This window comes from Rhopalosiphum maidis, chromosome 3, assembly GCF_003676215.2.
Source record: "Rhopalosiphum maidis isolate BTI-1 chromosome 3, ASM367621v3, whole genome shotgun sequence".
Classification (NCBI taxonomy): domain Eukaryota; kingdom Metazoa; phylum Arthropoda; class Insecta; order Hemiptera; family Aphididae; genus Rhopalosiphum; species Rhopalosiphum maidis.
In genome coordinates this window covers 63,479,467-63,491,721 of record NC_040879.1, presented here as the reverse complement: position 1 = coordinate 63,491,721, position 12,255 = coordinate 63,479,467, and the positions used below count along the sequence as shown (strand labels likewise).

Genomic DNA, 12,255 nt, shown 5'->3' with positions numbered 1-12,255 from the left:
ATTGATGTGCGGTACGGGAAGAATTTAAAAAAACATTTTTAGTGTATGTTTTGATATCTACGATAATATCGTCAGTTATAATAGTATACAGTCGGGGCAGCGTTTACAACTATTATTAAGCTCATAAATAATTAGGTAATAAACATAATAACGAAATGCCGCTCCTATACAGCCGAATCGCTTACAGCGGGGGATGGATCTCGAACGCGACGAAACAACTCGACACGTTCACACGCCGTCCCACGATTACCTTTGTACGATCACCGCTATATCGACCTTAAATGTTATTATGATTATTATACTTTGTTAAATTTTGGTACACATTGGTATAATTATAAGTAACGACGACGATCTTTTTTCGTTATTATTTATTAATTACTATGTTACTATTCGTGGCGTGATGGAGGAGCCTTCGTCACGCTAACAATATTTTAATTTACATTAGTCATTTAGTACCAAGCAAATCCGCGAGTACAAATCCGAAACCCTTTTACAGAGTTAATCGTCTACGTTTTTTTTTCAACTCACATTATGTACAGACTACAGTGCGCGCGCACACACACACACACACACACACTTGATGTTGAGATAAGATTGCAAGTACGGTTAAGCTACCACCGCTCATCGTAAACCGGTCCCTAAGCATCATCAACATTGCAAGAGACCAAATAAGGTCGAGATAATCGAGTATACCTACGTATATACATATGTATAATACTCATGCGTGCCTTTATATAAATAATATAATTATTATTTCCTTCTAAATATTTATAATTCGCTTGAAACGTTAGTCTTGTAAAGGTTAAAAATAAATCACAAACTGACAAAATATATCGTGGACACAGGTCGGAGACACGCCGAACAATATAAAATACATAGGTACACTCGAGTAGCGTGGCCGAGAGTTAGATAAGTTCCAACACAAAATATAAATAGACGAATTTATAAAAAAAAACAAAAACAAATGTTTAAGTTACTACATAAGTAAAGAAATTTATAAACGTAAATTCCACATACGAAATTAAATAAAATACTTTGTATTTGAGTACCTCGTATATAACGTAATTTTAAACAAAATTCATAAAAATCGTTATTATTATTTATAATGAAGTTTTCAAATTTTCTTAAAATAAGAACATCCAATTTCTTTTTCATGATTCAAAAAATAAATAAAACAAGCACGACTTCAAAATAAAGTTGTATAACAACAATAAGTATTATAGGGTTAAATTTAAAACTAATTAATTTATAACACAGTATGGCTGAGTCAAGTATTTTAACTTTGAAAAATAAGCTACATAAAATTTAATTTTTAATTATTATATATAAATAATATCAGTATACTAAATCATTTTTGAACCTGCAAATTACAATTACTGGACTCTTTTATAAATCCTGGCTACGCCACTGCGCACAGCATATCAATAAAGATATAATACCATGATATCAAAATTAATTAAGTAGTTATGTATATTATATTGTTAAGACTTACCTCTGGCGCACATGCCGATGAACGTGCCGCAGTGTTTGATAACAACGTCCACGAATGGCTTGGCCGTGTCCATGTGCAGTCTTTTAAGTATATACCATAGAAAATCGTGAGCCGTGATCGCGGACACGTCCCATTTCAAGATGCTCAACAGGAGCAGCTCCCACATCTGTAAGCCAAACAACGGTGTTATAGCTTATACAATGTTTACACACACACACACACACACACACACACATACATTAATAACAATTATAATAATAATAATAGTAGTAGTATTAATAATAATAATAATCAATTAACCAGAAATTTGACGACTACAAGTTACAACAAATTACGGCTACATAGAGTTCCCATCGTCATCAAGCGTGATCGTCATTACCGCTGGAACAACAGGCGGTTGTCCACCAGCGGCGTCGGTGGTATGCTAGAAAACGTTTATAATAATATATACGTTCGTTCGACTACAGCACACCCCGCCGGGTGCTCACATAAATCACATACCGTTTAATAACATTTTTTTTTTTTATATGAACCCAATTATTAATGTACATTATACTCATTACCCATCCAGTAAGAGAGAAAATAATTTGTATATATATAACATAATAAAACAACATGTGATACACATAGGCATCATGCATACAGCAGCGTGAATGACGGGTGGTAGAGTAGGAACAGTATATCGACGTTTCAAAAGTCAAATTCGTTTCAAACCGAATATTTATCGTTGTACGATACATTTTTTACTTCACTTCTATTCAACTGTATACGGAGAATTCGAAAATCGCCGCGACCCCTAACACCGGTCGCGGCGTGCTGTGTGTGGAATGATGTATAATAAAATATACGCGAGAAGAAACCCTCTCGAGACCTACCCGACATCACTTACACACGGATGCGGTTCGTGTGTGTATATTATGTTCATCTTGAGACTCGGGACAACGAATTCAATTCAGGACCAAACCAGGAAATAATAAATAAAATTACATTATAAAATACAATGTTACAACGACCGTCGCGGAGGAGGTTTCGTTGTGTTGTTCTTTTGTGTTACACGTTTCCCGCGAAGATAATAATATATATGGTATACAAACGCAGTGCGTCGGGTGTACTATACTTGCACGGCGTTCCGTATAGACAATTTAAGTGCTTTCAAGAGCCTGCATTTTTGATGGATTCTTTTTTCACCGGTTGTAATAATGATTATGATTATCAACGTGTGACGTGATGATATTACTTTATTCATTTTTGTTCTTGTGCGGACAATGAATACCACAGTGAAAACAATAATTTAATTTATACACGAAAACGATTGTAATAATAATACATAAGATTAATAAAATATATATTATATTATTAATAAGTGTTATTTAGTTTGATATTTTTGTACAATGTTTATCTAAAAACATCTTAAGTTGTGTCCATTATTATATAATTAAATTTATACTGTTTCAAATAAAATAGAGTGTAAAAGAAAACATATACGTAACTATTATCACATAAATTACTAAATCTGTAGACGAGCCGAGACGATCACCAAATAAATTAGAGTCATTAAAAATAAAAGGTTCATTAAATCAGTTCTGTATATATTTATATATTACGCGAGGGGTAACAACTTAGTTTACGGTTTAAAAAAAAATACATAATATAGTAGAGTTAATTTCTGTTGGTTTGTAAACAAAAGAATCGCGTTTATTTACAGTATTATGTAGGCAGGTACCGTGTACACTTAAGATAAACACAATTGATTTCGAAAATCGTTTCCAAAAACACCAGAGATATTTTGGCATTCCTAACTAATGAACGCGATGGTGGCAGCGAAGAGTTTGCGGTGAAGGATGAAGAGGAGGAACAGGAGTCAACTATTATTATTATTATTATTATTATTATTGGAACCCATCGACGACGACGACGACGATTGATCACAAACCGTGTAATAGTATTCTAACGAAAAATCTATAAGCGATAGATCGAAATTGTAGTACGGAAGAAAAGAAGAAGAAACCTGGCCCTCGAGCCAAACGTAAAGATGAATATTTTAGATAACATTGTCCGACGCCTATAAGATTTTTTCCCTTTAATAGCTCGTTGCCGCCGCCGCCGCCGTGTAAACACCACGGGGCCGTTCGATTTCGTATACATACGTATTATATATTATTATTTATATGATATATATCTACAACCGGCGGCCAACCGACCTTCTCTGTATATATACAGAGAAGTACATATCTATTCTATTACTTACTACTATTATAATATCTTATACAAAATATGACGTAAGTATATATAAAATATAATACCTCTAATATATTATTGTGTGTGTACTTATACACTTATACACTGTTTTCGTCTTCTCGCACAGTATACACGATCGACGGAGAAATGAAAAAACAACGAGCATATTAAATTATATTACTATTTTTTCGGCGCGCGCGCGCCCGTTAAACGCACACAAATATAGTAATCTTGTTTCTTCTGCGGCGGCCGTATAAAACCGACGGGAGGGGAAAATAATGGCGTATAATGTAATATATAATATTTAAGTATAGTTATAATAAAAAACAATAAAATGAATCAGTTTCACGTTCGGGACCGTTCGTCTGTTGCTCATTAACGCGGCAATATAATAGGCGCAACAATATGATGTATACTTCCTACACCGAACACACAGATGATGGCCGGCGTACTGCAATTATAATATTATATGTGCCCCAGTACACATATTATTATACGCGATACATTATAATTCACGCGTCGGACACGCCGTGCAAGACTTCAGAAGCCGATTATATGGTAAGTATGCGTGGCGCGTACAACACACTGGGCATCATGCGGCAGCGTCATTCGACGTGATCGACGGGCTACGCCTCCGCACACATAATAGGTACCTGCACATTCGGAATATAATGGACGAGAGACGGAGAGATAGATAGATAGAGAAAGAGAGAGAGAGAGAGAGAGAACACTGTAATACATAACAGCGGTTTTTACGACATACGACATTATACATAACATTATTATAATATTATTATACGCATTTATAACGCGAAAATGCGATTTACCCCGACGCGCCCCGTACGGGTATATAACAGCAGGGACAAGTGACGATGACTTTTGTGTGACGAAATCGACGCGGACACGCTGCCATTACTTATTGATATTATATTATAATATAATACATTCGCTTTTGACCTCGACAATCACATAATATTAAATATACCACGACCGCTGTCGCCGGCGCCCGCCCGTGTGTTTCTCGACGAGTGTCGCTCGGCGTTTACACGTGGGGCTCACCTATATAACAGGCCTGAAATCCGACGGCAGACAGCGTATACCTTTATAATATTATATGCGTTTAATAATGAGCAACGCGGAAAGCGCATGCGCACAGACTCGCCCGTTCCATTCATCACGAACCCGAACCGTTTTCGATTGACGACTAAAGACACCCATTCAAGGTCGACTTCTCTTCACCGTTTACTTATAATATATATATAGTACAACCTTTTTTTAATAGTGTTGTCAGTCAGACCGGCGGCGGTCGTTTTATCCTGTAGCATTAGTCTCGGGAATATATTATAAATATATATATATATATAATATGATATACCGCCAACCGATGGTAATAATGATCGAACACGGTTCAGCGTATCAGCAGTGGCCAGTCTCTTTCTCGAACACTAAGCGCAGGGATCTCGAGGAGGATACGTTTTAAAGAGCGAGTTCAACAAAAAATGGCGAATTCGTATAGGTACATAATATACAATATATAGGCGAAGACGAATAAGTACATGGGCACATCGTATCTTCGTCAAATCCCAGAAAAACGGTGTTATCGCGATTGAAAAAACGTCTTGTAGATTTTATTTCTCGATACATTTGCCAAATATTTATGTGAAATTCGATTTCCCATTACCTTCGTAACCACTCTCTCCATATGTATATATATATATATATATATATATTCACGCTCGGTTGGTATATTATTATGTTTGATGTTGCACAAACAATAATAACTACGAAGGTATGCCACCGCGATAGTGCTGAAAACGATGTTTAATATATATATATAGTTGTACAAATATGGCGCTGGAGGATGAAGAGAGAACGAGCAATGGGAGGAAGTTGGAGTATATACAAGGAGTATATAAGATTTTTTTGGAATGTGCTCGGTCATATTAATGTATATATTGTGAGATTTTTGTCGAAAACGACGATGACAACGGTGGCGGCGATATTTGAACGAAGTAATAAGGGGGGTTTTATTGAAGAAGGGAGAAAATATGTTTACCGAGAACGACTCAACAGCGGCGGTGGCGTACAATCATCATGGGTGTGGTGGTTGCACCATTATAATACGTATATACATACATATGCGAGTACATAATATGTGTCTACCTGTCGTTTTGTTATTGTTATTATTATACCGTGGATCGGCCGCGCCGGTGGTGAAGCGTATATAGAATATATGTATGTAAAAAGCATCGTCGTATACTATGACTATAAGCAATGAGGGGAGAGTCGGTGTCGCTGCGCGCCCGACCACCGTCTTTCGGAGGACACAGCAAAATAATAATCACAACGACTACACTGCTGTTGCTGCATCGTCGAGTCGTATTTCGTCGTCCTGTGTGTATATATATATTATATTATAATAAGTATTATTTGGCCGGGTTATACACTGGAAAATATCACCCATAGCGGGATTATACACACACATATATATATATATAGTGTCCGTATAACATATATGCAGAGCGTCGAATCCGTACGCTTAAGAAATCGAACAACGCGCGTTTTGTTGGACCGATAGTTGCCAGTACATTGATACGCCGGTGTTATTGTGTTATATATATATATATATATATATAATACCATCCAATTCCATTCTATTATCAATTTTTTCTTATTGGTCGTACCTACCGCCAATAATATATCCTTTTTTCTCGTTTTTCTTTGTTTTGATATACTCCAAGCAGTCCAAGCTATAGGTAACTTTAAAATTAAAACACAATGACGAAAACGACACGATTGAATACATGTAACTACGAATAATATATTTAATTTGTATTATCACCACACGAGGAGGCACCGATATCTTTCAAAACGCCTACGACATAATTATGTTTAAAGCTTAAGCACTAACTAGCAATTAATATTGACAAATAATTTATTTTACCATATTAATTTGTCATAAACAAAACCAGCTTTCGGCGTCTATGGTCACACGTACATGCATATTATATTAAAAAGTCCTCGGCGCAGGGAAGGAGACAATGAACGAGAGGACAACTACGATTTCTGACTACTTACTGAGTAGAGATTGTGTTTATTCACGAAAACATGTGGATATACATATTATAGGTACTACACACAGCAAAGTTATGGATGTAATGATTTTCAATTTATTTTTAATGGGAAAAACTCGTAAGGTGTATCTTTTATAAATACATTACGAACGCGTAATATAAGCGTTTATGGTGTGCGTGCGTGTTTGAAATTATATTATATGTATATAGATTACCGTACCCTATATATAGCCGAATAGATTCAAATAAAAAACGAAAGAGTTAAGAAAATCCTTCGATAAATTTATATTGAAAATAAATAATAAAATAAATACATTAATACAAGCACTTACACTCTTACAGGTAAAACAAATTGTATAATAAAAAAAATGTATTTGTAATTTACCTTGTTTATTTAAACATTGTTAACATGAACACTTTAAAAGTTCAATAGTTGCATGATTCATTATATGGAAAAAAACGATTAGATACAAATCCAAGTGTACAATAAATATTATCACAATTTGGCGTCCGACTACAAAACTATTATTCAGGAAATCGATTTCAAGCGCCTAAAAATTGTCGCATGCATATTATATTCAGGAACCACGGTACATAACCTGCCTGCTTAAGAACGTCGAATGATAAAATACATATGGACATACAATTCTACAACCGTTTTTATAGAATAAAATAATAATCAAGATTATTTTTTAATACAGGAAATACAGACGATGAAAGTACAGATACATATTAATATATATTTTAAGATTACTCGATTATTGTTTATTTTTATACAATTTTTTATCACAGTATCATACTACGTATAACCACAAACCACCAAAATGAAAGAAATAAAACCAAAGACCATTTATAATCATATATACAATATTACATTAAATATATATTATATAGTTTTTGGTTTCTCGAACGGATGTAATAACAATCATTGTATTTACCATTGGTTGATAATGAACTGTGGTGTTTCGACATCCGCAACAATTGACAAATTAGAAGGCTAAATATAATATTATACGCCGCAAACACATCGCATATAATGTTTTTTTTTTATGATTAAAAACGACAATATACTTCCTCGTCATATTTATAGGGTTTAGTGTGTGTTGTCAGTTTTCTTTTTATTGCCAATATTTTTGGTTTTTAAATCTATGAAGTGCGCGTTTCTGTATATATAATCACATAAGGAAAGCTACGCCTATCCGTTATCTGGTTGTTTCGCGCGAGAAATTATCAGTCTTAATACCGAAATATAGCTTTGATATTATAATGATGTCGATATGAATGTAAGATAAATGTATTTTCTATTAGAGCGACACACGATAGTTTCTGCTTATACACCTATATAATTATATACATTAAAAAATCGTCTCGTTACGACTTAATTGCGCGCCGGAATTATTTCATTGCCCGTGAAATCTTAATAGGCAATAAAAAAACTTATACAAGCCTTGTCGTTACGATCACGGCGAAATCATAACGTAATTGAAAGACATTAAAAACGTACCACTAATTTTACCATTTTATTACAAATTTTATATTTGTGTTACTGCTCTTCATTTTGATTTTTTTTCAATTTTATTTAGAGGAGAAGACCCAGCCAATATTCTCTTTTCTTTGCCAACGAAGTCTGCGCACGTCTATACACAATGCATATACAAAAATGCAATATATTACACTTTAAACATAATATGGTAAAGCAATAAAAACCTTCGACAAGAGTGAAGACGAATGTGAAACACGAAAAAGTTAACACCCGAACGAATGAAAATATATTATATAATAATCGTTTCGATGGTCCGACCGTCGACGTCCGCGACGGTTCGCACACGACGCGCCGTGAATGCTAATGAGAACACGTTGCGCGCACGGTGTATAATAGTGTATACAATATTGTAATAATAATAATAATAATTTATAATAGTGAACGCCGCTACAGACTTGTATCGTATTATATTTATTATATGTATATATATATAATATGTACATATGTATATACATAAAATATATACATATTATTATGTATATAATATACTATATGGCCGCTGCTGCTCCGCGTGTGTACTTGGAATGCGTTTCATTCATAAAATTTATCTGACAGCCGCACCGCCCCGCACCGCACACGATCATCGTATCACCCCGCCGACCGACGACGAGCGGTGCGCGAGTCATGAGTGTCGGTGGCGGTGCGGCGACGAGTGTATAATTATTATTATTATTATTATTACTGAACGAGCCGTACACGACGCGCCGCCCCCTCGTACTCCCACCACCAAATCTTCTGCCGCGACGCACTACCGCGGACGGATCGAACGGTTATGACGAAATCTCGACGAGACGATCGCCCGACCGGACCGCACACCGTGTGACGAGATATTGTTATCGCAATATTTATAGTAGTATATTATTATAAAATAATATGTAACGCGATACGATCGCACGACCGAATTTCAGCAATAAAAATATTATGCCGGATAAAACGTGGTACACCCACCGCATGCGGTGATGTATTCCTGTTTCATTAATGCTCAAACGTATAACGTTAATTTACATTCAGAAGTTCCAATTTTTTTGTTTTCAACATATCAAGGTGAATTGACCCGTTATTAAAATAAAAAGTTGTTGCCATCATTATCTGTATTCTTGGGGTGATTTTTTACAATAATTTAATTTTCAAGCGAGTTACCTATTTGAGTGTGTCCTATATTATTGTTGTTTAAAAATGCTCATAACTCACTTGAAAATTAAACTATTGTTACAAGTTAACAACACAAAGTTGAAACACTTGAAACTACTCAATGCAAAATTTCTCTTAACCGTTGAGTGTTAAGTGGTAGAAAGTTTTCGGTTGATTTTCGAACGAATTCCAACAAATTAAAAATTTGTCAACTGTATGCGTCTTAAGTATATGTTAAGTTAATATTATTATTCATTATAATTATTATCATACAGCGTTATTGTTATTGAAATACACGTAATACACCAATTTGTTAATATGACACTCGTCATAATCAACCAGAAAAAAAAACAAAATATGTACTGAAAACAATTCGCGCAATGATATATATATATATATATATATCACATATAATTATTCGCCGGAAGTGTCTCATCAGACAGCGATCGCGCAAGCATTCGACCGACTGCACAACACACAATGAAAGGTCTGCAGTCTGCACCGTAATAATCATAAACAATATTGTCATGTCGCAGACGAATACACAATCGCATATCACGGGTTCAAATATTACCGAAGATCTATGGCGGTATTACTGAGGTGGAATTTTTTTTTATCAGTTCACAAGCATCTTGAAAACGGTATTGTTTGAGAAAATATTAACTCGTCTGTTTCCCAACGTATGTTCCCCTCGTGGAATTCAACATTTCTGATTTCGAGCACAGTGCAAAAAACAATAAATTGGACAAAAAACGTATACAACGTGAATATTGTGGTACCGTATCAATCTGCGAGGGAACACTACTGATTCGAATTTTAAATTATCTTGCTAATTTCGCAAGTGATGTAACCCAAGAAGGCTTTGTGTAAGTGTGTATGTTAGTTTCGATATAGTTTAAAAACGACGGCGGCACAACATAAAAAACAAAACAAGCCTATTTTAATGGGGTTTCATTCGCAAGATGCACAATTAGGTTGACTTCCTGTTGGCAAAAAAATTATAATTTATGCACAAAAAAAACTCGTCTACGATGTGGGAAGTCGTGTGGTGAATTTCCAAAGGACGAATTTTATAGAAGCCCTCTATATTCGCGTTTCAATTTAAACGTATTACCTCATTAGAATTTATAATGGTTCGGTAATTTCCCTTTATTTGCATTAATCCAAAAACTTTAATTTAATTTTTTTAAAACAAAATATCTTGAGTACTTTAAATAGACTACAAAACAACGATTAACGTATTATTATGATTTTCGATACGGAATATTCGACATTAAGTATGTATGTGTACCTACACATTTTTAACTAATGCGTCGAATGTCGATTAAAATTGTATTAATATTCTTTGTGTTACCTCAAATATTTGTTGGAGAAAAATAATATTATAACTTAGTCATGGAAAATCGATCTTCCGTTATGTACATAAATACTTTAGCAATACCTAAATCTTATTAATATATTTAAGTTAGGAAATTAATTACAACTATAGCAACAATAAACACATTTTCATGTCGATCATCATTAATTTTTACGTCAACGATAAAACCAGTCCGAAAAATACGCACGATCACAATCGAAGGATACAATATAATATGTGCACAATATATGAAAAATATTATATCGCGCCAATTTCATTACCATAACTCTCGATATTAACTTGCATTGTTTATTCCTTTATTTGTTATCAATGTTTCACACGCTATAATAATAATAATACATAATATATGTATACGCATTGTCCATTGATACTGTTCAACAGAGTTTTGAAAAACGATTCTATATAGTTATATAGTATGTAAGTTTATACCCACTGAGAGAGGATACACCATACACATAATAACAAATGTGCATTAATGGAATTTCAAGAATAACAAGCAATCATAAATCAACGTTTCGTCCATTTGGGTTGTAAGCATCAAAGTAGTAGTTACAAGAGAGCAACGGAGAAAAAAAATAAATAAGGAGGAACATTATATGAGTTAACCCAGGGTCAGGTCGAGAGTGTAGTTGCACCCTTAGGCTAGCAATAACGCCCTTAAACAACATACACATTAAACACACAAGGATCTTGCACAACAACAAAAGCCATATATTATTTAAAATTGTCGGCATTATTTCAAAAACATTCTTCACCGGACCTTAATAATTAATAGATTCGGGGAAAAGCAAAACGATATGGTAGCGAAAAACATATCAGCTGTTGCGTATTAATATACCAATTCCACTACTACTACTACTACTACTACTACTACTACTACTACTACTACTACTACTACTACTACTACTACTACTACTACTACTACTACTACTGCTACTGCTACTACTACTACTACCTACCGTGACACGGCTATTATACTATAGTATTACTTTTACTACTACAACTACCTGTGTCGTATTCACAACACTCAACATGCTGTTGTCCATTTAAATGCATCACTCTACAAGGAAGGGAGTTGTCAAGTCCACTACCAGAAATAAAATATACTACTACAAATTATAAGTTATACTTTCGAGAAATCATTTGCTCGACTCGAGACTTGCTCTCTCTCTCTACCTATCCCTCTCCCATTATTGGTTTTGCGTTAACGAGATGTGGCGAATGACGTACGTATGAAATAGATAATAATTAAATTAATTAGCAATGTTACTCTACAACCGTCGAAGGTCATCGCCGTTAAATGTTTGTACCTGAATAGTATTGTTTTTATATGCATACTTACATTAAACATAGGTACGCAAGCAACGCACATTGGAAGTACGCGTATCGTATAACCTGC

The 12,255-nt window shown here is 34.5% G+C and overlaps 1 protein-coding gene across 1 annotated transcript in view; it reads right to left on the bottom strand.

The window, feature by feature from the left end:
* Window positions 1–12,255, bottom strand: part of LOC113556608 (G1/S-specific cyclin-D2-like) — a 56,482-nt gene that overhangs the window by 15,807 nt on the left and 28,420 nt on the right. Inside the window, exon 3 of the mRNA XM_026961660.2 lies at window positions 1,493–1,658. Coding sequence (XP_026817461.1) covers window positions 1,493–1,658 — 166 coding nt within the window. The remainder of the gene's footprint in view (window positions 1–1,492; window positions 1,659–12,255) is intronic.